The following is a 27,866-nucleotide window of genomic DNA, read 5'->3' as shown; positions in this document are numbered from 1 at the left end:
AAGTTCCACCTGTCTGAATAGAGCAATAAAAAAGCAACATCAAGAGCTCCCCTTTTAACAGTTTGCAAGGGCTTGTATCAAACATATTATTCTGGCACAAAAAGGGAAATAAATCACAGCAAGATGACAGTGCATCATTAGATGTTGTATCCCACTTCAAATCACAAAGCCCAGAAATTTCCAGCCCATTCTCAGGACTAAACAAAAGCTCAAGGCATAGGGAGGCCTCTGTAGCACCCCACAAATGAGCCCTCCTGTCCTTCTATTTTATCCTCCACTGATTACAGACACTACATGTGTAATCAAATGCAAATCAGACAGCACATCAACCATTTTGTTCTCTGGAGGAAAACAGATTTTGTTGCTACACATCTAATAATTTCCTCCCAGTTAGTTACTTCTGACTGTTGAAAGGGAATGAAATCGGGAATGGAATAATACAAACAACAGAGAGGATTTCTGGAAGCTTGCAATAGCAGGATTGAATTTTGGCAATTCATAAAGAAAAAAACCACAATCAAACACCCAGATGCAATAAGTAAAACTCTATTGAGAAAAGTGACAAAAAGAGCAATTTTATTGACCAGCCAGAATGAACCCAGACAAAGTGAATGAGAGGACCAAGTCATGCAGGCAAGCAGTATTTGCTTGTTTGACATACAAACAAAGGCTTCCATCTCACTGTCCTTACCCCAGCAATATTCCCACTGACATCTGGAAACACTGAACTGAGGTAAGTTCTGGCAGGCTGAGCCTCAGATTTTTCACATTTTTAAAAAATACAGATTTTTATTTATTCATTGTGAATAGATTAAAAATACAGCATAAAGCAATATCATTGCAGAAGTCTTTAAAATATACAGTTTTTCCCTTCAAAAGAATGTCACAGATTAAGTTGTGAATATTAAGTTGTAAACAATTTTCATTTTCATATTATTGACAGTCCCGTTTATTGTATGGCTAAATCATCTGATACACCTTAGGGCAGAAGGTAGTCTTCATCACCAAAAAGTAGTATTTGCAAACAAAGAATTTACCATAATAATTTTTGCACTGAGTTGTGTGCACATTTACATACCAGATCTACATAGAGCTGTCAGCAACTACTGAATTTAGCAAATTAAACTACACCAAAAAGTGTCAATAATTACACTCTACACCCTTTGCATGCACATTTTGGACAGGCACTTTTAATCTCCTCCCTACATGGTTAATGGTGTTGTCACACATGCTTCCTTCTCAAGGAAAATCTCAAAGATTTGGCACCAACACCTTATGAGGGAAACAAATCCTTTTGTCTGATTTTGCTATTGTCCCTACACTGTATAGGATCTTCACAAAACAGACAATTCAACTGTCTTCAGAGGTGAGTGGCTTCACCTTTCATTGACAGCTGATGCTTTAATGCTGTGAACTTAAATAGCAAAAAAGGCCACATCCTAGAGAGGCTTTAGGCATCTAAAGCAGAACTTTGGATAGGCACTGAAAACTTTCATCTGAATTGCAGTCCTCTGGTTCTATTTCAGCATGTTAGGTACAAAAAATATTAGCTCCAAAAATCTGCTCATTTTAGTACCTCTCTACCTCAGACCAACTGAGATCTAGAAATGAGACATTCCTCCATTATAGGGTGAAGAGCTTCACCCTCACTCTCAAAACAAAAAAGGCAGCAGCCATGGGCACCACTTTCCCACAACCTCTGCAATCTACAGCAAAAAGATGTTGCCGTTTGTTGCAAGGCTGCTCACAGCTACAACTGCCTGAGGGTTATAGCACCAGCCAGAAACACAACATCCAAGGGGAACTTTCCCTTCCCTCCTAGAAAGGATTTTCAAATCCTCCCTTAACCACCAGTTCACCTCTTTCAGACAAGTGGCAGTTGTTATTGACATCACCCTTGGATACTGTCTAAACAGTAATTCAAGATCCACTTGCCATAAAAAAGAGAAAATGGGAGCACAATTTGATTCCAGTGACAAGCACTCGCACAGGAAAGAAAGAGCTGATTTCTGTTCCCTGAACAGTTTCTGCATTTTACAAGAAATTAATATTCCTTGGCTTTGCATGCCAGAAATCCTAATCAATCCTGCACCATCTCACAGCCTGCTTAGCTCTACACCTGCTTTTAAGAGCTTGGCTGAAGTGAAGAGCATTACAGGTCACACAGCACTTGACAGGGGCTGCCCCTTGTGCACATCAATTTATACCTCAGCAGACTGCAAGGCCAAGGAGGCAGAAGTTTCCATCTTAAATCTGCAAAATGATTTTTGTTGGTTGTTAACTACGACCAAGGAACAGGAACAGCTTCTGTACCATCCACAGAGATGGCACAGCAGCTTTGGAATAAAAGACTGGATTTGAAGAAACCTATCTCTAGGCAGTGATAATTCAACCACCACCAGGTGTTTGTCCTCCCCTCACTGGTTAGGATTAGGCAAAGAGGACACAAAATCAAGTGTTTGGGGGTAATACTGTTTTCCCTTTCTAACCAGAAACTCTCCTCTAAATGCCACTTGCAGATAAAATACCATTTTAAAATATACTTAAACCATATAAATTGTTTTCTGTACATAGAAATAGGTGAATCGACATCTCCTAACCTTTTCAAACATCCATCTGGAAATAGTGGAAAATGTCTTCTCATTTTAAGTGAGATGATCTAGCTTCACTGAGATTTGAGACGTCACTGTAAAACTAACTTCAAATTAACCATATATTACAAATCTTGCTACTGTACATGATTGGAAAAAATTAGGATCAGTAGAATTTTATACAACTAAACTTTTATATGGTGCAAAATATGAAAATGAGAGAGGTAGCTGGATGCTTAACCTCATCAGGAACATGAAGGATTTTCTAACAGTATAATATGCAATGCTGGTAATGAATAAAACATTCCACCCTGAATATCCTCACTGCCAATCTGAATCATCTTCCCTACCCCTCCCCAAACTAAGGATTCCAACTAAAATTCATTCGAGTGTCCAACAATGTCAGCAAAATAGAATGGAACTACTTATTAACATCCATAAACTGAAAATTTACATTCATGTGCAAATTTGGTGAGATACACCAAAAATGATGAAGAAATGCAGAGAATTTAGGAAAATGTTTTTCTGTATATGGAGGAGAAGAAAAATGTAAACACACTGATCATTTGCTGTGTAAAAAAAGGACATGTAAAACCTAAACAATAAGGCCTCATTTTCCTTTGTCAAAGAAAAAACTAGGCCCCTCAGTTCTAACAGTAAAAAAGTACAAAAGGTCCAAGTGTCTGTGTGTTACAGCTTTAAAACACAAATAGAAGTATGCTATGGCATCCACATTACTACTTACATTTAGATTTCTACCCTCAAAAAATTATAAAACTAAAATACAAAAAGAACCCAACCTAGCAACATCACATAAAAATACATATTTTTAGCTGCAAATGCAGCAAGTCTATAAAAAATGTATATACAAGAACTGCTTAATTTCAGTGTCATTCCTCCATCATTGCCCAAGCCTCTTCTGCTTTTTGGTAGTACTGGTTTGCCAGTCTGCCCTTCATGGCTTCCATGGCTGCTTCTGCTGCTTCTGTGTAAAGCTCACCTAGAGAGGAAACAGCACCAGTTATGTTGACAGAGTAAAGAAAGAATATGGCTTTAGCCTGGAGCAAATAAAGGACAAAGGGAGAAATTGAGGTCAAACTGCAGGGCCGGATGCATGGGTGTGTTTTAACAGTGTCAGAGTTACATCAGCTGGGAATCTGGCCTCTGCTCTTCAAGCTGAAAGTTAAACAATTGCCTGCTGGTGGCTCCCCAATGCATTTGGAAGGACTGGAAAAAGGAGCAGCCTGCAGGAGCCCCCCAAGACAGACATCAGCATGTAGGTTACACAGCAACTAAGAGAATGTTGTGTAGGGCCTGGGAGTCATAGGTGTAACTCAAACTGCAAGCAGCAACCTGCAGCTCAGGGGAGTGACCCAGAAGAGCAACCTCAGAGGGAGTTGAAGGTTGCCTGGCAGTGACTCAGTGTGCCACAGATTGGACCTGGCACCACCCACTACCCTGTCCCTGCCAAGAGCTCTTCTGTCACTGTTACCAGCCTTGTTACATCCAGCATTATTAAATCTGAAGGTATTGACCCTCTCTATGTTTTGTAACAGCTGAAGCAGGAAACCTATTTTTGGGGTACATGCTGGGGGAGAAGGGAAGGAAAAGCAAAATTATAGATAACAGAAACAAAACAAGGCCTCACCTGATCTCTGTGGATCCTTATCCAGGTGGAACCCTCCTGTCATTAACATCTCTGCCTCCCTGGCCAGGAGCAGATACCGGGGCTCGTGTTGAGTGTCATCATATTCACCTCCCTCATCACACTCGGTCATGTTCAGTGCCGTGTTGTACCAGTGCAGAGCCTCCTTCCAATCCTGGCCTCTGAAGTGAAAAATAATTTTTGAAGATGGTTCCCTTAGGAAACAAATGTACTTTGCATTGGAGATTCAGCATCCCATTTTGTACTGGCTTCTCAGAGCCTTTCTCTCCAAGATAGCAAATGTTCTCATGGAGCCCCACTAACTGCACCGTGACATTAGATCACTACAGCAAAATGAGGCTGGGGTCACTTTATGCAGGAATTACAGCACGAAGTATCAGACTGAAGTGTTTTGCTCAACTGCAGAGTCTGAGCTTCACTACCAGCTGTATGGTTTTGGTCTGGCATTTGTATTTGTGAGAGTAACCAATTTAGAAAAAACCACTGAAGTTGCAGAGTGTTTCATAAATACTTTAAAATCAGTTATTTTGCACACTGAGTATGGTCACTGAACTTCAATCAAAACTTTAATGTTATTTGACAGTGGGAAATTTAAAGACTATCACTGTTCTGCAGAACAGAAAACTCATGTAAATAACAAAGACATGCTAAAATACCAAAGCAGAAAAACCACAGCCCCAGCCTTGCCTCAGTGAAGTACCACCAAGTTAACTCAGCCATGCACAGTACCTGTCTGCACCAAGATTTACACCTGTATCATATGCTCTTGCTACCAGAATCATGGAAGGCCGGTCTCCAGCTTCTGCTGCTCTCAGCAAATAATTAAATCCTTTATTTCTGTTCTCCTTTGTATCCTAGTAAAGGAAAGAAAACCTTTAAAATGCATGTTTCTAAAATCTTCCCTTCATCCCTCTACCATTAAATGCAGTTTCTCAAAGTCAACAGGGATTTAGTATGTCTGAGAAATTGGCACAGCCACAAGAAACAAAGCAGCTGAACCGTAAAGGTGGCTTCAAAAGTTTCCCAAAGGCATGCAATAATTTGCTGACAAAACCAGAAAGAGGCATCATTTTTTACTCTTTTGTCCAAATCCTTAATTACAAGTAATCTATTTTCTCTGAAGAGCCTACAGAACACCTAACTACGGTTTTTGCTTCATCTCCATTTCCTGCTACTCTTATGTTATTTTTACAACGGACCACAATGCTGCTTTTCTGGCATTTTCCATACCTCGAGAGTGACCTCTGACAGAATGTGATGTGGCAGCTGAGAGCACATGAGGCCTAACCCAACGATGGCTTCCAGCTCCCCACAGTCTGCAGCATGCTCCAGGTGGAACAGGGCTGACTCCTGGTCCCACTCCTCGTCCTTCCCACAGAAGCGCCCGGCTTCATGGTAGCGAACCATGGCCAGGTGAACCTGGACACAAAAGCACAGGACACACACAGGATGATGCAGGGATATGATCTTTCAAAACCCCTCTGCTCATGCTTTACCAGGTCTTAGAGGCATGTCCTGGTGTAAGAGGAGGCTCAGGGGAAGCCTTAGCACTCTCTACATTTATCTGAAAGAATGTTCTAGCAAGATGGGGGTCAGCATCTTCTGCCAAACAGCTGGTGACAGGATGAGAGGACAGCCTCAAGCTGCACCAGGGGACTTTCAGTTTGGACATCAGGAACAATTTCTTCACAGGAAGGCTTGTTAAACATTGGAATGGACTGCCCAGGGAAGTGGTGGAACCGCTGTTCCTGAAGATGTTCAAGCAACAAATGGACATGGCACTGAGTGCTATGGTCTGGTTGACAAGGCGGTGATTGCTCAGAGGTTGGACTCGATGATCTAAGAGGTCTTTTCCAACCTAAATGGTTCTGTGAAAAATAGGTTTCCTTCCACACCAAAAGGTTTGAGAACACCTAAGGCTCCCAGGATGTTCAGAAAGATTTATACCATGTTACAGGAGTGGACTTAAGGCCATACATAACCCCAAACTTAATTCACATTTGCATTATCTGGAATAGTCTGGAGTAAAAAGAGTCAGTCCATGCTACCAGATTTCAGGAGCTCAGCATTCCCCATGTGCAAGGTATGTGGGTCAGGCACATCACACCCATCCCACTGTATCTTCCCTGTGTGATACCTCTGGAAAGGCAGATTATTACCAGCAGAGTTCTTCCCAAAGGAGCTCGGATGTTGCAAGGCTAAAAGCAGATGGAATTCATGGGTTCCTGAATTCAGATGTCCCTTATAGAACATGGGTAGGTGACAGAAAGGTATAGATGTGTTATTTTCAACTGCACAAATAAATGCAAGCAGGGCAACACCTCTGTGTAAGTAATAAATACAAGATGCTTCTTGTTGGATATAACAGTATCAGCAAACCCATCCTACCTTTCCAAGGACTGACTTCCCAATTTTCTTTTCAAGTTCTAGTGCATTGAGCCTCTGAATTTCTTGGGCAACACAGGACGGTCTGTGGATGTGGACTCTGGAAGAGTTGTAAAGATTCCATTTCTCCACACTGATCTGAAATATGAAATATACTATTATTTATATTCAAAATTTACATTCCCATTCATATAGATCACCATCCAGGAATCAAAGACTCTATTAATATTGTTACTTAGTAGTAAATACTGTATTTTAAAATACAGCTTTCAAAAGTCATGATGGTAGCTGAATAAATGGTTATTATTCTTCAGTAATGGAATGGAGCAAACCCTTCTATTTCTAATCTGAACATCATCAGTTTGAAGAATCATGAAAGTTCTGAATCAGAAAAAGTGAGTTTCAAAAATAAGCAACTGAACAGTCACACTGCAAGCACTGAAGTTCTCTGTACACAAAAAAATGAAGCCCATACTTTTCTGTCCAGAATTTCAGTTCACAACACTTTAAATGCAGCTTGCATTCTAGAACTCCAGAAAAAGGCCATGTAAGAATGCAGAAGATTACAGGCAGATACATGCATTAGCATTTCTCAGGAGGAGCAACACCAATGAAGAAATTTTTGAACATAATGGATCAGTGGGAAATGGTAGCTGAAAACAATCTTGTCATCATTAAGGCCTTTGCAGGTACACAGGGAAAACACAACAGGAAAGGTTACTGGCACAGAATTTCAATCTGTTAAAGCTGTTTCAATTTTCTGAAACAGGAATATAGAATAATCAAAAGGAAATTCTGAAAATTGTATCTAGACAAATTATTAATTGTTGTCAAAGCTCTGTTTTTTCTTTCCTTTCACGGTAGTTATTTGTTTAAGTTTATACCCAAGACCAATTCTCACAGAAGTTATATTTTGTAAAAGCATACAAAGTCTGGTTTTTCCTAACTCAGTTAGATGACAGTAGTTCTCTTCACTGTGTATCTGTTTCAAACACTTCATGTTTTTAAGAAATCATACAACCACATACAGGATGCAATTCCAAAAATGAGGTGCAGAAAGGAAATATAATTCAGCTAGGCAGAAAAAAATCCAGAGCTGTTATTTTTCTTTCAAGTGAGAAACCCATGCACAATCACTAACTCATGACAGAGGTCAGCTACAGAGGTGACAATTTGTTTCACAGTACTTTAATGAGAAATAAAGACAAAACATAAAAGGAAATAATAGAGTGGTAAGTTCATATTAATAAACATTTTCTGTAGCTGAAAAGGATGAGAAACCAACATGTGGTTTAGTGACATGGTTAGGTGGCAGATGAGTGGAACAAAGGACAAGCAGAGCAGCAAACTCAAGTCTGTGAACATTTCTGCTTTATTTACCCTTGCAGAGCTTCCCAAACTGTCTTCATCAGACTCCTGCCTCCGGTTGTTGTTTGAATGGCCCTAATGTAAAGATTTATTGTTTATGTAAAGATTTGCATCATTCAATTTGCAGCAACTGATGTGTGCCAGTTATGCCTCTAGACTATTCCTACCCTGCAGAGGTAATAGTGACAATGACAAAACTGTTTCCACTGCATACTTTTCTTTCAGTGATATCACAATATATTAAGAAACATAACAAAAATGATAAAGAACTTGGCTCATATGGGCTTTAACCCTGTAAGCTGGAGATGGCATGACAAATACTTTACCACAAGGAGCTGAAAAAAGTTGTATCTCTGGAAGGAGTATTCTCTTTCCTGTCTTCTAATTAAATATCTTGTTAAGATCACCAGGTCAAAAAGCATTTCTTTAAAAATTTGTATTTTAGAGGAGTAACCAACTAACCCCCAGGAATTCTAAAGTTCTGTATTATTACCTGACAACAATGTTAAGTTCTGTAATGTTTCAAGCCATACAAAGTAGAGAGGGTAAATGAGTCTGAAAGCAGATCATATTCATGGATTCCACATGACAAGAAGATGGCTACACCTTCTAAATGCAATATGAAATACTTAAAAAACCCCATACAACAACATCTACTCAAATAAGATATTGGAAATTAAGCTGCTCATTAAAAATCATCTTTTTCCTGCAAGAGTGTCATTCTCAATATGAATAAGTAATTTTGCAACATGGGGGAATTTCATTGTTTCCTCTGTTTTCAAAGTCTAGATCAGGATCAGATCTAGATCAGGAAAGATAAAAAACCAGATTTTTCTACGAAACAGTTTAAGTATGAACAGGCCCAACTCTGCTGTACCAGTCAGGTTCATACCCTCTCTCTATGATCCAGATCTTCTGTCTCACTTCTCTTTTCACTGGGATATCCACTGTCTCCACCATTTTCAAAATCCTACAGAAGTCAAGAACAGAACAGCATTAGCATTACACTTTGTAAGGACCACAGCTTGACATTTCTCACAGAGCAAACCTTTTGCTGCTTCAACGAAAAATACTGGATGCTTATACTGGATGAAAATGATTGTGCTATCTCCGTCAGAAGGAGCAAGGACTTGATGATACATAAAGTAGTCTAAGACTGTCTTCTCCCTTACACACATTAAAACAAATCAAGGACTTGCATATTTTATCCAATCAAGAATCCACTAAATATAGTTTTCAGCTTCAGTGATAAACCAGTAACTGATAGCCCCTAGCACTAAGGCCCAGCACTAGAAAATGCCCATTGCAAACTTCTTGCATCCCCTCAGGCAAGGTTCTCTAACATCCCATGGCACCAGTATATGCAGAGACCTAATCCACAGGGATTCTTTAGCTTTCACACTACAGCAGTTGGCACAAGTGCCCAAGACACAACATGCACGCAGGGGAACAGGCATGTGCTTTAAGCATCTGTTAAAATACACCAGATGCAAATAAATTTCTAGTGGCAAAATAATTAATACTAAAATATTAAGATAAAATGTTCTTCCTTTACTAGCAACAGCAAATGCACAGAGGTAACAAGATCTGCAACAACAGAAATAGGCAGAGCACCTTTATGTGCTTTTACTGAACAAAACCTTTGGGAAGTCCTATAAAGACACATTTCATTAGGCAACTGCAACCTCATTTTCTGTTGGAAAGACACTCACCCTTTTGTTGTCAAGCTGATCCGAGTTATCTACTTCACTGAACACAGGCCAATCTAGGAGCAAAAAAATATTTGCTGTTATTATAAGGATAACATGCTTGAGGAAAAAGCTCCAGGTATCATTTTACTGCTGTTTTTTTTCACAGAAGCATCTGTGCATTAATTATCTACATAGAAGTACTTTGAGTTTTATTTCTGCTCGAAGAGGAGCACTAGAAACAACTTTTCTGGACTAAATCAATGCTGCTGTGCTTAGAAACAAAGTAAGACAAGACTAAAGTAAGACAACTCGGATGTTGAGGACCCCCCAGTGGTGATGTATGAGGTTCACTCACTAAGCACGTCCACCCTGTGGCTGTGAGGGGTTGCAGAGGAGGGCGAGCAGGGCAGGGAGTCGAATGCCACGTCACTCATGCTTTCATCGCCGGAGTTCTCAGACAGGCGGGAGAGCAGCGGGGGCCGGCTCCCGGACACCGTCCTCACGCGGCTGCTGCCGCACTTCTCCTCTGTGCCACGGAGAATTGTCTGAGCAGATTCCTTGGCAAATCAACGAGAAAGTCCTGTCAATAATGCTGCTCTATATTCTACACATGCTATACAAGACAGTGTAAATGTTTATTAGGAGTCCTCTATAAATATACACATGTATACAGAAGTATTTGCTTTGAAAACTTCTACACTGCAACAAAAGATCAAGCCCTGTCAGAGAGAGTTTTGTTTAGGACTGAGTTTCTTTCCAAGTGTTACATCAAGTCCCATTCCCAGCAAAATCAGCTGAAACGGAGAACAATTTGCAACAAGCATCAAATCAGGTTTGTGAGATCCAAAACTTACAAATGATTTCAGCATTCAAAGATCTATGTGGTCCCAAATGTACACTGTGTTACAAGGTTCTCTGTTAATTAAAGCTACAGCTTAATTACACTTTTTCATCAAACACTTACAAGCAATTTTTTATTATAATCCAAGGCATCTTTCTCTTTGGATGAAAGATCAAATGGTGCAAGCCCCATGCTTTTGCAGATGTTGTTGCAGAAGTGAGAATGAAAGAACAAGGCCATACCTCGAACACCTAAGGCATTAAAAAAAAGTTAAGAAAGGGTTTACTCAAATTTTATATTACAATTTACTTATTAAAAGCTGAAAGTCCCAAAGCTTTTCCTAAAAAGTCAAGAGAGAGAAAATGCTTTGTAGCACACAGCCTAACCCACTCCCATTAGGTGTTGACCTGTAAGAGCTTTTCACTCTCTCTCCATGAGAGAGTGAAAGAAGTGTGAAAAAACTTGGAGAGCTATGTATGAACAAGATATAATAAAAACCTAATCCAACTCCATCACTGAGAATGTGCCTAAATTTGATCCTGCTTAAAAAACTTGCAGTGTCCTATGAACAACTTCATAAATAGACACTTGGAACTTCAAAAACACTTGGTGCCTATCTCTGCATTCAGCTGTATCCATTCCTGCAGCGTGGCAAGGAAATCAAAGGCCATGATTATTGTTCTCACATTGTAGAAACTACTTAACTACATAACTTGTTTAGGAGTAGGCCAGGAGACATGAGCCAAGATCAGCTCTCATTTAAAGACTGCGTTTATATGACAGTACAGGACTCCTTACAACAGGACTTCCCCAGCTCTTTGCATGACCCTCAGAAATGTGTCAGCTCACCCAGTGCAGTGGCTGCTCAGCAGAGCTGCGAAGAGAAACACCCCTTAGTGAAACAGAATCATTGGTTTTACCTAGGTTGCCATCACCAAAATCTGTACCACTCTCTGTGTGGATCTGAGGGTCTGTGTAAAGATCTCCAACTCCCTGGATATCAACAACAATGAGCTGGTGTCCTGAGCGCTCAAAGGTGAAGTGACTGAAGGCCTGGAAAGAATCACAGAAGATGTCTGAGAACACTCTCCCTTCACCTACTGAAAGCAGCAACATATTCCCATTATAAATCGGAAAAGAAGTCTGATAACCCTATCAGTGAAATATAACTGGTATAAACATCATGATGAAAGCAGCAAGAGAGACTAAAAGCATGTGGTATCCTGTCTCTCCAACCTGCCCTAACTCACAGAGAGGCTTAAAAAGGCAGGGTGAAAATCAGCAGTAGGTGCAGCTAGGGGAAAGGAGATTGCTTAACTCCTCGTTTTTGTACTAGAAATTGTTTTCCACTACATTCTTCACCTTAGGTAGGGGGGAACTGGCTGGCAGAGAGAACAACAGTGGGCTCTGAAGCCAGTGCAGAATAACTTCTGGATAAACATTCTGGCTGTGCCTGCAAATCTGCAAGCTCTGCATTTCTGGGACACTGCTTCCTTCTGCCAACAAGCATTAGCTCTGCTCAGCTTGGAAAAAAAACCTCATAAATATATGTGAGCATCCTCACAAATTCTTCTTCTCCTTTGAGTGATCCCTCTGAGCAACTGCTCTGTGTCTACATTTGTGTATCAGATACTGAAATGTACATTTGTGCTCTCGAAAAAACAGATTCCAAGAATCAGGTATAAAAAAGCCCTTCTCTTTAGAATAAAGCTGAGATATTAGGAATCTTCTGGGAAGGCCTCCAAAAAAGTGTTGCCAGGCCTGGGGGAGGTGACTGGTGGTGATAGACAAACATTTTAACTGCAGCAAATACCAGGGAACATTTTGTTCCCAACCTGTGAAAGCACAGCACTGATTCAGTGCACAAATGACAGGCCAGAACATAAATTCTCTGCTTACATTAAGCCTCATGACAAATACCCTAAAAATAGTGGAAAAAAATGTAAAGAACATTTTGGTTTTTTACAGGGCCTCTCAAGGCCCAGTAAAATACCTCTTTGCTACATTGACCACTTTGCATTTTTCAATAGTATTTTAAATTTATTTAGCAAGATTCAAGAATCACTTGAAATCTGTACTTGTATTTCTATATGCAATCTCAGATTCAGCTATTCAGAGGCTGCAGCTGGAAAAACCTGCATTTTTATATGCAAATGGACTAGGTTTATTTACATGAACTGGATACCAGTCACCTCTTGTGTATTACGTGAGGCACCAAAAGACGATTCAGTACACAGCACATGAGAGATCTCTCTCACTGCCTCAATTTGAAGAAAGTTTGAAATATTTTGATGCCTGCAGTTATAATTAGAGTCAAAGGACTTTAGGTTTCCAAAGAGCATTAATCCTGTTCAACTCAACTGTAATCAACTGAAATCCACAAAAGAAGCACTCAGTGCTTGAAAGAGCAGGCCCCAAGTAAGAGGAAGACAAACTGCAAATAGAGAAATTAATCTGGCATTGTACTGCAGAGCCTGCAGTTTCCTTTCTTGGCAGTAATGCAAGACCTCTGGAGAGAGCCCAGAAATTCCCTGCAGCAGACTCTATGGAAAGCATGAAACAAAGCCTCACTTGTGGAGTTAGACGAATGTTGTCGTCTCGCACAAACCCAGAATTTGAGTTGTATTTGATGTATTTGCCCTCAATGTAATGTTCCAGATGAAAGAGAGGCTTTCCAGGCCTGTTCTTCATTTCAATAATACAGGTCTGCACTATATCCACCTGGGGAGGGAAAGAAGATAAACAATGACTAACAGAAGGATACTGTCTTCAGATCAAAGTGTGTGTGAATCCTCCAGCTGTGAAAACTTTCCCAATGCAAGAATCTGAACAATTGCAAAGATCCCTCTGTGTAACGAGGGGGTGGGGGAAGAGTCATGTGCTTCTTGAGTCATTGGAGGAATTCCATAAATTAAAAGCAGTCACTCCAAAGCAGCTCACTTCTGCAACAAATCCCTCTGGAAAGGTTCTTAGCAAGTGCTGGCTTTCTATTTTATCTTGTGGGTCTCTTGAAAATACTCTGCAACGAGTCTGCACCCAGAGAGCAAAACATACCTGAACAGTAGTTACCCTCAGCCCTTCTCTGAAAACACATTTCTTTGTGTGTGTATCTCTCTATCCTGCCTCACTTTCTCCCTCTGTCCCATACACATTCCTAAAGCAGAAACCATCACAATTCTCACTCTACTTATATATTTTCTCCAACATGGCATTTAAGACTTCTAGATTTGTAGATTTCTCTCCGTGTGCTTCACTGTAGACCTCACCTTGCCAGGTAGTTATTAACTAACCCTCATATGGGAGGCAGTGCAAATATTCCACATATCAAACCCACTCATTTTAGCCATTAAAATTGTTAAGGCTTCCAGCAGGTTTCCAGCTCTTCTCAAAAATCAATGCCAGTCTTTGATGTTTGGATGGCTGTGCAAGATTTAAGCATCTACCTTCCTGGAGCACTAACAGTCAAGTGCTTGCTGAGACTACTGCTGGCAATAAATTCTGTGACATCTCTGGTCATCACAAAAGCAGTTGGGCACACATCAAAGAGAGCAATACAAACATCATTTTATTTTGGTTTTCAGTCAACAGCTGAGGACAGTCAGACACACAGCCCCCAGTCCTGGAAATATAAAGCAATTTTTGTATTTACTCCCCTCAAAATCAGCTATCATTTAACAGAAAACACACACGGGCAAAATAATCTATCCAAGCATTTAAATGTGATGGAATGTGAACAAGTAATTCCCTCTAAATTATGTCTGAAAACTAACCCAATAGAAGAACAATATTGCATTTTTGCTTAGTAAGATCTTTGAATGCACCTGTTTTGGTGGCTTGTGCCGGTTGTACTCTTCTCCCCAGAGTTTTGCTTCCATCTGCAGTCGAACATCCTCAAAATAAACATCCCTGCTCACACTCTCTATGTATTGCTTGGCAACATAATTATAGGCACCTTTCCAGTTCTGAGTGTGTAAGAAGTTGGACAGCTTTTTTCTGAAAGACAAATCAATTGTTGGTGAAAGGAAACCCAAGGATTTTAATTCAATCTTTCCCATTTCCTTGCCTGCATGGACAGAGCCAGGCTCCAAGATGAGCATTACCCTCAGTCATTTACCAGGTATTCTACCTGAAATGTGAAGCACAGGAAGGGGACAAGGGAAAATGAAACATCCCATGGGAATGGCTGGGATGTTTGGTTTGGCTGCAGCTACCTGTGCTCTGAACTTTCTCCTGTTCTCAATTCCTTTCCCTTCCTGTTCCTCTCAAACCTGGAGCATGAAGGGTTGGTGCCTTGTCAACAACCTGTTCTAATGTCAACAATTATTTTCTGCAGAAATTAACAGGGAGTGGCCTTTCAAACATGAACTCAGAAACCTCTTCTGGGATAAAAGCAATCTGCTGCTTCTCAATACACAGCAGTGACTGCTCAGTAACCCACATACTCCCAGCAGGAAAACTGCACCTGACAGTTCTCAGGATGCAGCTCTTCCCTTTTGTTGATGAGCAAATCTTTAATCCAAAGATCCCTCCAAAGCAGGGGGGCTGGGGCAGGGGGATGGTAGTGTGCAGCACATGAAAACTTTGATTAGAAAGGATCTGCTGGCTGCCAACAAATGCATTAAGCAGGTGCTTTAATTAGCAGCAGCACTCTCAATCCTTCTTTTTCCCCTCCCTGCCAAGACCTTGGTGCAGAGGTCTTGGTACAGGGGACACTCTACAGGCAAAGCAACTTCATGCTGCCTGTCCTGCAGGGATGGGCACACAGGCACTGCAACAGAGGCCTTGGAAAGAATGAAATGAGGTAAGAATTTCAGCCAGTTCAAACCTTCACAGTTCTTCAAGGAACACACTCCTCTGCATAAAACAAGCCAGCTCATGTTTTTCTAAAGTCAGTATCCTCACATTGATTCACTGGGCCATGGGCAGCTAATGCTGTCACTGCCTTAACTAAACACTTACAGAGTTACAAAAATCTAGGAGAGAGCTCCAGGTGGGAAATATCACTGTACCACTGACACATATGGCAAACCCAGCAGTAGGAAGCTGACATTCAAAGATGTTTTTTTAGTATCAGAAGTTAAGGCAAAACTGCTAATAAATTTCTGTTCATGGCATGACTCAAAATATTGTGTAACAGGGAGTTTGGGAAGTAAGAAGAACTCAAAGCAATGTCAGCAGGCTGAGATTTGTTACTTCCTAGGCTTCTTTCACTACTGTCTCCAGCTGGCTTCACAGGAACAGAGCTGCCAGCATGAACTGATACTGAAACAATCCTACACTGGAGCACTGAGGGGTTATTTTTCTTTGTTTTTGTTCAAGTCAAAACATCATATTTCCAACTTTCAGGAGTGTCTATCTTTCCAGAGCTGAAACCACACATGAAGTGCAATTTCTCTGGATTCCACATATGGGAAGAAGGGGGAATGCTTTTAAATATACACACATACATTTTCCAGGAAATATTTGTTTCCAGAGCATGGAAGGGGTGGGGTAACCTCTTAGCACACACCAATTTATAGCTGGATACTGATCCTCATAATAACATTTGATAACACTCTCCAAGGAAGGAAAAGCTCCTCCTCTGTCTTCCCCCACTTTATCCTTCTGGGAAGCACAACTGTTAGTGTTCAAGCTCTGCCTTACTCAGAACATTATTCTGGTATATGTGATCCAAAGTAAACTCCAGGAGGATGACCTTCTTCACCAGTGGAGGCTTTTCCAGTTGAGACTGCACCATCCAAATATTCTTTCTTTCTTTCTCTTTTCTCTGCTTAACTCTGCCTCCAGCTGGTCTCCAGGCTGCACACACCTATGACCTCATATCAAATTTTAAGATATTTCAGCACACAAGGAACACAGAAATTAAGTGGCTGTTACTATACTTCCATGAATATTTTGTCTCCCAGAGATGGTTGAAGTAAAACATTCAGAGAACATTCTCCTTTCTAAATTCTCCACTCCCTGAAGTCATACAAACAGGGATAAATCCCTTTTCAAAGCCTTTTAGAAAGGAGTCAAGCTTTAGAAAATTTCCACTACATCTAAGTGAGATGCGAGTCACTACAGAAAAAAATACTGCAAGGAGGCCAATAAAGATGAAGTGGGCAGATACTCACGTTCTGAAACACTCTCGCATTGCTCCACGGCCGAAAGGCTGGGGAGGAGAAGGAAACAAAGACCATCATTGCCATTTGCACAAAGTCGATTTCTAACCAATAAGAGACAATCATGACTTCCCCTTCATACCATGCAGAAAGCAGTTTTCAAATAGACTCTATAAAATATTTCCTCAAGGAAAAGTGCAAATCCACTGGTAGTGTAAGCAGGTATCTGGGGAAAAGGCATTTGGATAAACTCCCCCCACCAATATCCCATGGAGAAGAAATGGTATGTGTTTTAAACAAGCTATTTAAATTTTCTCCACAGCTGGGAGTCAGCTCTGTGTGACTGCCTAAAGAAGCTTCACAGACTTCATGCTCTCTGTATTTAGGCCTCCATACAGGATGTGCCAAAGAGAGCATCATCTCCCCAGACACCAGATACTCAGCCAGCAGCACAGAGCAAGGCAACCCCAGGACTTAACTGAGAAATGACAGGGCCTTCTACCCTCACATACAGAAAATTCAGTTGGTTTTCATTGTGAGAACAGAAATTATTTGGGAGAACATAAAATAGTAGGACTACTGCCAGAAGGAAATGGGAGGGGTGACATTGGAAGGGAAATCACTGAGAATGGAACAAATGCCTCATGTTGCTGACAGGGAAGGTCTGACTCCATTTTCTACTCTATTCTGGAGAGAAGGATGCAAAGAAAAAGAGATAGGAGAAAAGAATTACACTGAGACTTCAAAATTTCTATGAGGAAAAAACATCTTGCTGCCACTATTCAGGAACAGAAAGGAAATTACAAACTTGCTGTTAGTAAACATGAAGGACAGTGTGATCTTACTTGAGAAGCCATCTTGATAAGGACTTCATCTTCAACCCAGTTCCCAGTAACTGCATTGTACCTGCAAAATCAGGAGATACATCTCAGAAAAATGCAGAGGGAACCCAAATCCTCCCATTTCCAGCACCTATCCCTCCTCATCTGTAACTGACTCTGGAAAGTGCTGCTGCCACTCTCTTCCAGTCATCCTGCTACACTCCAGCCCTCCTCATTTTAGGCAGGCAAGCAGAAACACATTTAGCTCTTTGAAGAGACACTGAACCCTCCTGTTAATGAGCAGATTCCAAAGCAGAATCTCAACTTCTGTAAGACTGCAAATCAGGCTTTATCTGCTTGGAAGTTAAACCTCCTCTGTGATGCCTAGGCAGCACACTGGGGGCAGAAAGGACCTCACCAAGCTCTACACATTGGACAGGTTGCCTCCCCCAACCCTGAGCTTGCATAAGCCTAGTTCTGGCTGGGTATTTGCCTTGGGGCTGTGGAGAATATGAGCAGCACCAGCTGTGGGAAGCAGTGGGGCCAGGAACTGGCCAGCACTGCACTGAGGGAGGAGCAAGTCCCTGCACAACCCTGTGATAATACAAAGAGCACAACTGTGTTTTCTTCCCACCCCTGTAACTCCCAACACAGTGAAAACCAAATTGAGAACCACAGCAGCTGAGTCATCAACACATGATTGTTTCCAGCCTGGTTCCCCCAACCTGCACAGAGTAATTCAAGCATGCAGACACCCCATATTCTCCCTTATGTATTATGTATTACCCAGTTTACAGCAGATAAAGAGGTAAAAATAGGAGTATCAGAGCCATTTCTTTTTTAGCAGGATACTGAGCAGCCCTAAACGAAAATTATCACCTATTTGTATTTTAAAATATGCAAACTATTTCAGGACTGTGTGGCTGACCAGGGACAGATACAGTCTGTGGGGAAGAGCAGCACTGCATGACTGGTATGGGATTAGAAGGGAGGCCTCCCCAAACACTGATGCTAAGTGGTGATTAACCTCCAACCCCTAACCTTTCCTCCCAGAAACCTGTGTCAGTAGAGTAAATATTTTGGCAAAGCTCGTGTTAAAGCACTGCAACCAGTTTCAGGGCCAAACTCCCTTTTAGCATGTAGACTACACTGAGCTATTCTGGACTTTATAAGTATTTAAATTCCAGCCACATGCAACAATACTGCATGGACTAGCAACACTGAAACTGCTATTTTGGGAAAGTCATGGAGGGTTACGTTACTTTCTTTCCCAAACTATTTAAACTAAGTATGCTGCCTCTTCATTGGGATTAATTTCCTTATTAGGTTACATTTATGGCATTAATAAATCAACCACAAAATACTTCTCAGCCTTGCTTCCTGCCTACACAGTGAAAGTCCTAGATACTGCTTAGGTGGGGAGAAAGTGTGACAATGGTTTGCTGAAAGGTTTGTTTTGATGATGTGCAGTATTTAGGTATTCCTGAGAGACTGAGTTAAGACCCACTAAACTTGGGCATTATAAAAGTTCTTCAGGCAGATATTCTGCACTACACAAACTCAGCCCTTGCCCAAGCCAGCAGTCCCATTTGACAGCAGCATCCAAGGCAGGAAGGCCCACAGACCTGTACCGAGTGGCGTGCTCCGTCTCAACGTCCTCCAGATGGAATTCTGCCCAGGGGTCAGGCATGTGCTTGGCCTTCTCAATAGCATGTTTCCAGGTTTCCTGAAGAAGTGACAGACTGGCACTTTATTTATAATTAGCAGCAGCTCACAAAAACAGCAGTTTCTAGAGCACATCAGCATTCCAATGCTATGGAGATGTGCAACTACACAAGCCCCAAAGCATTACTCAGAGCAGGGACCAGGTAGTACCAAAGACCACTCTGACCTTTTTATAGTTTCAGTTATAATGAAACCCAGCTCAGATATATAAAGCACAAATTTCAGTTCAATTTGTACCTGTAAAGTTACTGAGAACAGAACCTGACACAGTATATATCAGATACAATTTACAAAACCTGTGGTAATTTGCAGATATCTGTAATATGCTCTGTAAATGGCAATAAGGCACACCCAGATGATATTAATTCACTTTTTCTGTTTTGATTTTTAGCTTTTCATACCTAGCACCATATGCTGAGTTTGCATGCATAAGTATAAAAAAAGTCCATTAAAGATATAATTAATATGGATAAAATAAGAAGTTCTGTGAACCCCGGGCTCCCAGACTGTGCTCAGCATGAGAAAGAAGAAATCAGAATGTTGTAAAAATTGATTATTAAAACAATTCCAGACAAGCAGCTATTTCAGTGTTCACCAAGTCAAGAGTAAAATACCAAAGCAGTTTTCTGGAGTACAGTGTCTCTCTACCAGCCAATTTGGATGCTTTACTCCTAACATTTTGTTCTCTCTCTCTTACATTGTTTATTTCCAAGAAAACTGGAGATAGGGACCTGTGATATGCCAAATGCCTTCTGCAAAGTGAACAGGAGAAAAAGGACTCTGCACCCTGCCAATAAAGAAGTATTGAGCTCTGAGATATCACTACTGCCTCTCTCACTGAACCCCAAGTGTGCAGAAACAGTAACTTTTAAAATTTGGGGATTATTTTGGGTTTTTCAGGAATTAAAATCAGTCTTTTCTTATTAAAAAATACACTGTAAATTTGAGTAAGCAATAGCATCAAGGAAGTCTTTGAGCCAGCTAAGATTTAAATGTTCAGCTTTATTTTGAATTTAGCTTTAACTATGCATACCTTGCAAACAAGTTAAATGCTCCCCTTTCTGACAACAGTAACACAAAATGAAAACAGTACTACATTAAAGAAAACGAGTTTAAAGGACATGTTGAGAAAGATTTCCTACATGTTTCATAGGAAAATGAAGTTGCCTCAGGTCATGCAATGACAGCTCATAGGGACCTGAGAATTTCCATACTTAAATACCTATGACAGAAATAAGGAGAGACTGCTTGGTCGATCAGCTGTATCAAATTGTTCTTGAGAAGATTCCCTCTCCAAAAGGTGATCTGTGCTCATGCTAGATGATAATTTAAATAAGTTCATTACTTGTGCTTGATTTCTTGAGGTGCTTTGTACAAAGCTGTATCCTAATCTTCACACAAACATTGGTTGGATTTCATGGACATGGTGCTAACAGTGCAATTTTTCTCCTGCTGGAGGCATATGGCTGCCATACAGTGAAATTTCAGGGTAGAGAACACAGGATGGGTATTATTCCATTTAATAGGTACCTCTTTTAGTTTTGACTTGATGACTCTTATGGGTTGAGGCAATCAGTCCTTGCAAACAATAAAATAATGAACAAAAACAAATCCATAAATGGAAAAAAAATCAAAACTAAGCTAAAAAAATCATAATGCATCTATTAGATATGGTGTTGACATTTTCTTTTTAACCTACCCGACCATGGTCAACCACAGAGCCATGCTTAGAACGATGTTGTGTGTCATTCTAAAGGATCCATGAGAGACATGAAAGTAGGAAAATACATGTGATAAGACAAATGATTGTCAAAGAGCCTTGGTTCTCTTTGTTAGTAAAAAAAACCTAAAAAACCTTCCAGTTAAAAGCAACTCTTCAATTTATATTCCCTGAAGGAACACCAGTGAACAAATCTGTTGAGGTCAGCTGGCAATTTTTTTATTGGAAAGTATTTATTAAAAGGATCTTGCCTATTAACTAGCTCATTATACATTGCTGAGGCCTGTTTAAAGCAGAGAGTTAAGAGCAACTTCTCCATCTGGCTCTGCCTTTCATTATCAGTGGCTCACACTGCCTCTCTTTAGCTTTGAGGTCTGACAGGCAGACTCTGACAGGCCAGGCTGGGGGTTTAGGATGCCAGCCCTGGCTGTCAGCTTCACTGTGCTGGAAATCACCATTCCTGCAGCTTAAACAGGAGATGGAGGCTGGCTCACTCCACATCTCAAAGCAATTTATCTGTGACAGGAGCTACAGTTCCAAACTAGACATTGTGGAGACCAAAACATAAGTACAAACATTTTGCAGAAGCAAAATAACAGCTTAGGAAGGAGGAAATAATTGCAATTGCTGAAGTTCTTATCAGTTTTATCTCAGACCATATGACTCAGAAATTGCACTGCAGACGCAGAGGTCAGTGTTTAGTACATGTTAAAATGTACACACAAATGAAAACTAAGCTCCCTGTCAGGTCTTAACTTGCTTGATTTAGCATACACCAACATCTGTCCCATTTCTATACTAAGCTTTTGCTCCTCACCTTCCTTAGGCATATGTACCTTTTAATGTTTCTATTAACTAGCTTTGGTAAAAATCTTCCTGCAGACAAGCCAGCTTCATTTTCAGTGTGTTACTCACTGCTATCTGACTGAAATAACCCCCAATATTTTTTCACAATTAAAGCATGCATTAGGCATAACCGAGATTTTAGAGTATCTATTAAATAAATGTTAATATTTATAATAAGAAATGTGTTAATAAAACACATTAAATATAGGAAAATCTAAGAGACATGCCAGTTTAGCACAAACTGTTTATTTAGAATATCTAAGCTACAAGAGAGGATGTTAACTGAGGCTTCATTGCCTGGCCTGATCTTTGTGAAGGGAGCTGAGTGAAAGAGGACACACTGCCAAGGAAGCACCAGCTACAGCCCCTGTGACCTTCCTGCAATGCTGTAGCTGCTGTTCATCCCAAAAAGGTCAGATACTGCTTGTGTACACTGCCAGGAACTACTGCCAGTGCGACACTTCATGCCCAAGTCAAAAACTTAGTTACAATTTCATAACTTACAATTTATTTGTCCAACTAAAAATATCACAGACTAGCAATATTTATAATAAATTATCTTCTGACAGGCCCAAATTTTTCTTACACCAGTTGTATTATTTTTTGAATCTCCCAATCAACATACTGCATTGTAAATGACTTGATCCTAATGGCAGTGAGTTGTTCTCTTGGATGAGTGGAGGAAGATCCCCCACTGAACTGAAAGGGACAGTAACTAATTCCATGGCAGTGTCAGACTATTGGCTTAATGGAATTAACTGCAGGTCTGGAAAAAAGAGATGAGTATCTTCATTGAAAAGTGTTAGTTACAAGAGGTGAAGTAGTTAGAAAATGTCTCATGCCAATTAAGTAAAACCAAAACCTTAATGAAGACTGGAGCCAATACTTACCTTAAAGCTAAAGCTTCTGGGAGAAGAGCTTGAACTGTACTGCTCAGTTTTTGCTAAGTTGCTGTAATAATTGTCTACTTTGGTACTGGCAGACTTGTTAGAAACTGGATCATCAGTTATTGGACAGATAAAATAATTGTCTTCATCATCACTATCAGCTTCAAGATAATTCCCAGAGTCTGCTGAAGTCGTTCTGGCATTATCAATCCCTTCCATACGAAAAATAAGGTCCTCGTCTGCCATGGTTGCAGGAGGTTGGGTTAACTCCTGCAAGGACTGCAACACCCTCTACTCCAATGCACATGCAAACAGGGGAAGAAGCTGGGTGAGACAGGAAAAAAGGAGAAGGTTGTTATTAAAATAAAAAATAATGCACGACACTGATGTCAGCACACTGGCAGAAAAGAAATATATTTGCATCTGGCTTTGTAAAAGTAATCCTCAGGTACCTACATGTAGTTTTGAACACTTCTGCTAGAGCTGCTGAAAAGAAGCATTCTGGTTTTAAACTGCTACAGGACTGAGAAGATAGGAACTTAGTATTATTCTGTCCCTGGTTATTTCCTCCTCCAAATGTTTTTATTCTTCCTTATATGAAATGCTGAGTTTCACAACACTAGTGGTAGAAACCTGAGAGGGTTTTACCTCAAACCCCCCAGTCAAATTTTCAGGACAAGTCTTCTCAAGGATATTGTGTACAAATTATCAGTCAACTGAATTAGAGTATTATTATAAGAACAACACAGAAAAAATTTTCACCATTCACAAGACTGAAGTTGGCTTTTAGCTCACATACAGCCAATAGCCCACAGAATGCTGAAAGTATAGCACACTGCAGAAAAAAGAGGTGGAGGAATGATTAAAGCCCTTGGGAGAGTTTACACACATTCTCTGGAAATACTGGCATGTACAAAATAGAGGATTAGTGAGAATATTCAAAAATTGGCCCTGATGCTGGGGAGCAACAGGATGTAATTTGAAACAGACACTTCTAAGTGTCACATTGTTTAGTTCTTCACCCAATCAGCAAAATCAGGAATTTTCATACAGCTAGTCTAATAAAACGACCACAAACTAAGGTTTTCAGTTTTGCTTTACAGTTATTCCTCAGCCCTTTGCATTTTCAGTCTTCTTTCTGCATGAAAGAGGAAGATGAATACACTCTTACAGAAGTATTCATAGCTGTAGACCTCACTCCCCAATTAGTGAGAGACTGGTCACCACAGGAACAGTGCCTTAAAATGTGGCAGCTTTCACCAGCAACATTATCTTGTTGGTTACTGCTCTCCTGGCAGGGGCAGCATTCCCACACTTCAGCCAGCAGCACAGGTAACTCCAGCACTCCCTCGGGCAGCAGCTGCTCTGGAAAACCACTGCTGGAGGAGGTCTCAGCCAGGTCACCTCCCTTTGCACTGGAGCAGCTCTGGAGTGCTCACCTGCTCCTCCAGCAAGGAGCACGGTGTGAGCTGTCTATTCTGGAGAGAGGCAGCAGCACACACCCGGCAGGGGAAGGTGTCCCCAGCTGCCCTGCCGTTTTTACTGTGATCATCTTACCAGTGTGCATTCAGTGCTGGAGAACCCCTGCCGCCAGTCCCACACAGCCAGCAGTGTCAAATGGTGCCTCAAGGACGTGACTAACCCAGGACACACCGCAGCACTGGACAGCCCCGTTACACCCCCGTGTTGTCCTGCACTCCCTTCTGTCACACTCATCAGCAGATCCATGGGCTGCAGGACAGCCTGAGAAGCAGCAGCAATGCAGGAATGCGGGGCTGGGCAGCAGTGACTGCAAACGTTCTGATTTTTGTGACTTGTCTAAATGAAATATCACCACACAAATCAGTTTCTATTTAAAGCTAATGGTGTTTATAAAAGTCTCTTGACTTTTCTTGGAACCATATTTCTTGTAAAGTACTTGTAATGTTTACCATAGAAGTGTATGTACCAAGAACCATACTCACATAAAATGCTCTTTAAAACAGAATTCAATAACCACACTTTGAACTAGACAAACACTGCTCTAAACCTCACAGTCTGCTTGACAAAAAGCCTTAGAAAAAAGCCTGAGTTTCATCCCTTATATTCTTATATAGGCTTATATTCCGTGCTTTTGCATTATAGCACAGAACTTGTACTATATAGAAATTTCTGTTACTACTGCTGTTGTGTTTTAATCATTTAATCTTTAATATCCATTACAGAAGCATTCCTAAGGCTAAGCAACAAGGAGAGTGAGACTGCACTGAACCAAGCCTGCCAGCCTGCATTATCACACACAACCTGTAATTTTAACTACCTACTCCAACCCACTTTGAAAATTTATTCCATTTTTTTATCTGCCTTGTACTATGTGATTCAAAACGCAGATAATTTAAAATACAGTTCTTAATCTGCTCTAGTTTGCATTAATTTTTGTTTTTCCAATGCCTGTTTCAAGTATTTTTCCTTCTCTTGCTTTTATATCCAAGAGCCACACAGCCAGGAGGGGCAGATGAGCCACAAGGACAACATGCAAATATGTGAACACAGATAAACAGCAGGGAAAATTCACATCACAGGGCTGTTAAAGCATGACTTGTTTCTTGTAGGTGTCTATTGCTACAAAGCACTGTTGGGTTTAGTGAGACTCTTGACCAAGGTTCGACAGTGGCCTGAGCATCTAAATCTGCCTTGATTCATCCCAAAGAGCTGAGTGATAGGAATGCTCCAGTCAGCAAAAGAAGGGACAACTGGAGCATCTCCAGTTGCTTTTAATTTACTGTTTTAGCTCAGACCCCTGCAACTCTTTAACAAGGGCAGGGGGCAGGAACTGCCCTGTAACAGAAGTCCCCTCTTGTCCTGTGGAGAAGCATTAAAGCAAGCACAATCCAGCTCTCTCTAGTATAATACTAAATCCCTTTTCATTTAATACCACATCAGCTAAAGCCATTTAACAGGGTACCTGTAAGAGTAACAAACAGTTTTTTCTTAAGAGAGGTCATCTTTCAGATTAACATTCTTTTAAAGCACAGATTCAAAATTTAACCTAAGAAACTATATAGACTATGCACCTTAAAAAGTATTATCACCCTTATGAGCGACAGACCCAAAGCTACATAAACTTGTCTAGAACAACCCCATTAGCTATGTTTATGTTCTGTAGCATATTACAGGACTACTGTGCTTTCCAAACACCCAACTGACCTCTACAAAGCAAATGTCTATTCTTATCTGCACCACACACTGCAGGAAAACAGGTTCAGCGAATCTAGGTAAGAGCTGTGATAAAAAACAAGATAAAAAAACCCAGCGATATCTCAACTCACTGTCTACCTTTGAAAACCTTGTCTCACCAAAGACAGACTTCTAACGAGAAGCCTTTAACACAGGTTCTTTCCAGTGTACCACTACTGCAAAACACCATGGCACAAACCCCATTCAGTTTGCCTGCAAGCACAGCTGACATAATCATTGTATTAGTCTGAGTGTTAGACAGCAACAATGCAAAATTCATGAAGCAAAGGGGTGAGTTCAGCTGCACCAGCTCAGAGTAAGAAAACCCTGTGCAAGGAGACACAGCATGGTTTCAAATACACAAATAGCTTTTAGAGCTGCAGGCAGTGAGGCACAAGAACAGCCCTTCCAAGTCCACCCTGCTGCCAAACACGCAAATAAACACTACGGTAAGAGTGTCCAAAACACAGGGGTTGAAAAGGACAAAAAAGGAACTTCCAAGATAACTTTAAAACATCCTTCCATTGCCATTAATAGACCTGTTATTTCAACTGGCTTAAAATAGTCTGCACAATTACCTATCGCAGACTCTTTCTAAGCATTAGCTCAGTACCCCACGTTGTTAATTAACTCCATGCTTTATGCGCGTTGAGGTATTTGCAGAATTCTCCAAACACGAACCGTCCTGGAGCAGTCCCAAGCTGTCAGGGCGGACTCAGTCGCGGTCAGCCCCGCACACAGCAGCTGTTCCACGGTCACAGACAGCACCTGGCACGTTTAAACAGCGTGGGCACCAAATTATGCACACTGTGGTGGACGCACAAATGGACAAAATGCCAACCTTCAGGTACTAGCGCAGCACTGCTGGCCAATACCACAGATCAGGTTATTTTTGGGCCCGCGCAGAAGCTTGCCCGCCGGCCTTTCGCAGCCTCTGACCACCCCACTGATCATCATTTTCCGCAATTAGAACCGCCCTTCCCGCCGCAGGCGGCGCTGAGGCAGCTCCCCACTGCCGCCGGGTCGGGCCCCGCACTGCGACGGCACCTACCGGGTTAGGAGAGCGCAGATCCGCCGCGCAGCCCGGTACACAGCGGCCCCACGAACACCGTACCCGGTAGCAGCTGCCGCCCCGCTGAGGGAAGGCAGGCGGAGGGAGGAGAAGCCGCTCCGCTGAGGGGAGGCGGGCGGAGGGAGGAGAAGCCGCTCCGCTGAGGGGAGGCGGGAGGCGGGAGGCGGGCAGCGGGGCCGCCCCTCACCGCCCGCGGGCCTGGCCAGGCGCCGCCTCCCGCTCCCTCAGCGGCCTCGTGGGCGCTCGCAGCACCGCCTCACAGCAGAGCGGCGCCAGGAGCTTGCCAGATACTTCATTCCAGTGAGAAAACCGATAAAAATCTGAGCAGTAGCTGTTAGCGATGAGGGAATCCCGGGGCGAGTGGGGACAGGAAGGACAGCGGGTGTGCGGGTCTCCAGAGCGCTGCTCAGAGGACAGCCACTCAAATTTGCTTTCATTTCTGTTGCAGTTGGGTGTGGAGCTGAAAGGAGGGGGTGTCCTGGGGCAGGTGCTCCCATGGGAAGCACCCACTGCACGGCAGCCCCCCGAAGATCCCTGCCCCGAGGGAAGGCACAGGGGGCAGACGTGGGCAGCGACCATAGGGCCATCAGGTTGGTCTTTTCAAGCTAAATTAAATTGCACTATTGCACATTTCCCCATAAGAAATGGCAGTATTATGCACCAGATTTCACGTTCTAAAGACCACGTTTCCTCAAAGCACCCACATTTACATTTTTCCTAAAATACTAGCTTTCTGGGTTGAAAATGCCCATGTTTAAGCTTTTCCTCAAGCTAGAATTTGTGGAAAATATAAACAAAACTCCTTATCCTTTCATAAGTTACATGGAAATTAATGTAAATAGGTTCTGGCTTAATTGTATTACTTGGCAGCCTTCAAAGAGTCTGCCTTTTTTCTGCTGCTCAATCCCTTATTCATGTAAATAATCCTCATTA

At 41.5% G+C, this 27,866-nt stretch overlaps 1 protein-coding gene across 5 annotated transcripts; it reads right to left on the bottom strand.

The window, feature by feature from the left end:
* Positions 1–555: 555 nt before the first annotated feature.
* On the bottom strand, positions 556–27,091 carry EEF2K (eukaryotic elongation factor 2 kinase). 5 transcript variants are annotated; one of them, XM_063414157.1, is made up of 19 exons: positions 26,913–27,091; positions 22,649–22,969; positions 20,892–20,942; positions 19,093–19,193; positions 17,492–17,552; positions 16,659–16,696; positions 14,364–14,535; positions 13,114–13,263; positions 11,463–11,595; positions 10,666–10,793; positions 10,057–10,258; positions 9,723–9,775; positions 8,903–8,980; positions 8,023–8,085; positions 6,646–6,780; positions 5,488–5,676; positions 4,987–5,111; positions 4,240–4,418; positions 556–3,591 (listed from the first exon to the last, which is right to left on the bottom strand). In XM_063414157.1, the coding sequence occupies exons 2-19, from the start codon at positions 22,889–22,891 to the stop codon at positions 3,482–3,484; spliced, it is 2,211 nt and encodes a 736-aa protein (XP_063270227.1). In that variant the 5' UTR covers positions 22,892–22,969; positions 26,913–27,091; the 3' UTR covers positions 556–3,481. The 5 variants fall into 5 exon arrangements, with proteins under 5 accessions (XP_063270227.1, XP_063270229.1, XP_063270228.1 ...); XM_063414159.1 differs by lacking the exon at positions 26,913–27,091 and adding an exon at positions 26,543–26,783; XM_063414158.1 differs by lacking the exon at positions 26,913–27,091 and adding an exon at positions 26,440–26,576.
* Between the last annotated feature and the right edge of the window lie 775 nt (positions 27,092–27,866).

Source organism: Prinia subflava, chromosome 17 (assembly GCF_021018805.1).
Source record: "Prinia subflava isolate CZ2003 ecotype Zambia chromosome 17, Cam_Psub_1.2, whole genome shotgun sequence".
Lineage (NCBI taxonomy): Eukaryota > Metazoa > Chordata > Aves > Passeriformes > Cisticolidae > Prinia > Prinia subflava.
The sequence above is the reverse complement of the archived record's forward strand: the minus strand, read 5'-3'. Positions and strand labels throughout refer to the sequence as shown.

Excerpts from the sequence above, each read along its gene's own strand:
- EEF2K (XM_063414157.1), bottom strand. The coding sequence starts at position 22,891 with ATGGCAGACGAGGACCTTATTTTTCGTATGGAAGGGATTGATAATGCC. Across the intron at positions 16,697-17,491 it reads TTATCAAGATGGCTTCTCAA|CCTTTCGGCCGTGGAGCAAT; the intron begins GTAAGATCACAC and ends TCTCCTCCCCAG. Across the intron at positions 13,264-14,363 it reads GGCACAAGCCACCAAAACAG|GTGGATATAGTGCAGACCTG; the intron begins GTGCATTCAAAG and ends TTCCCTCCCCAG.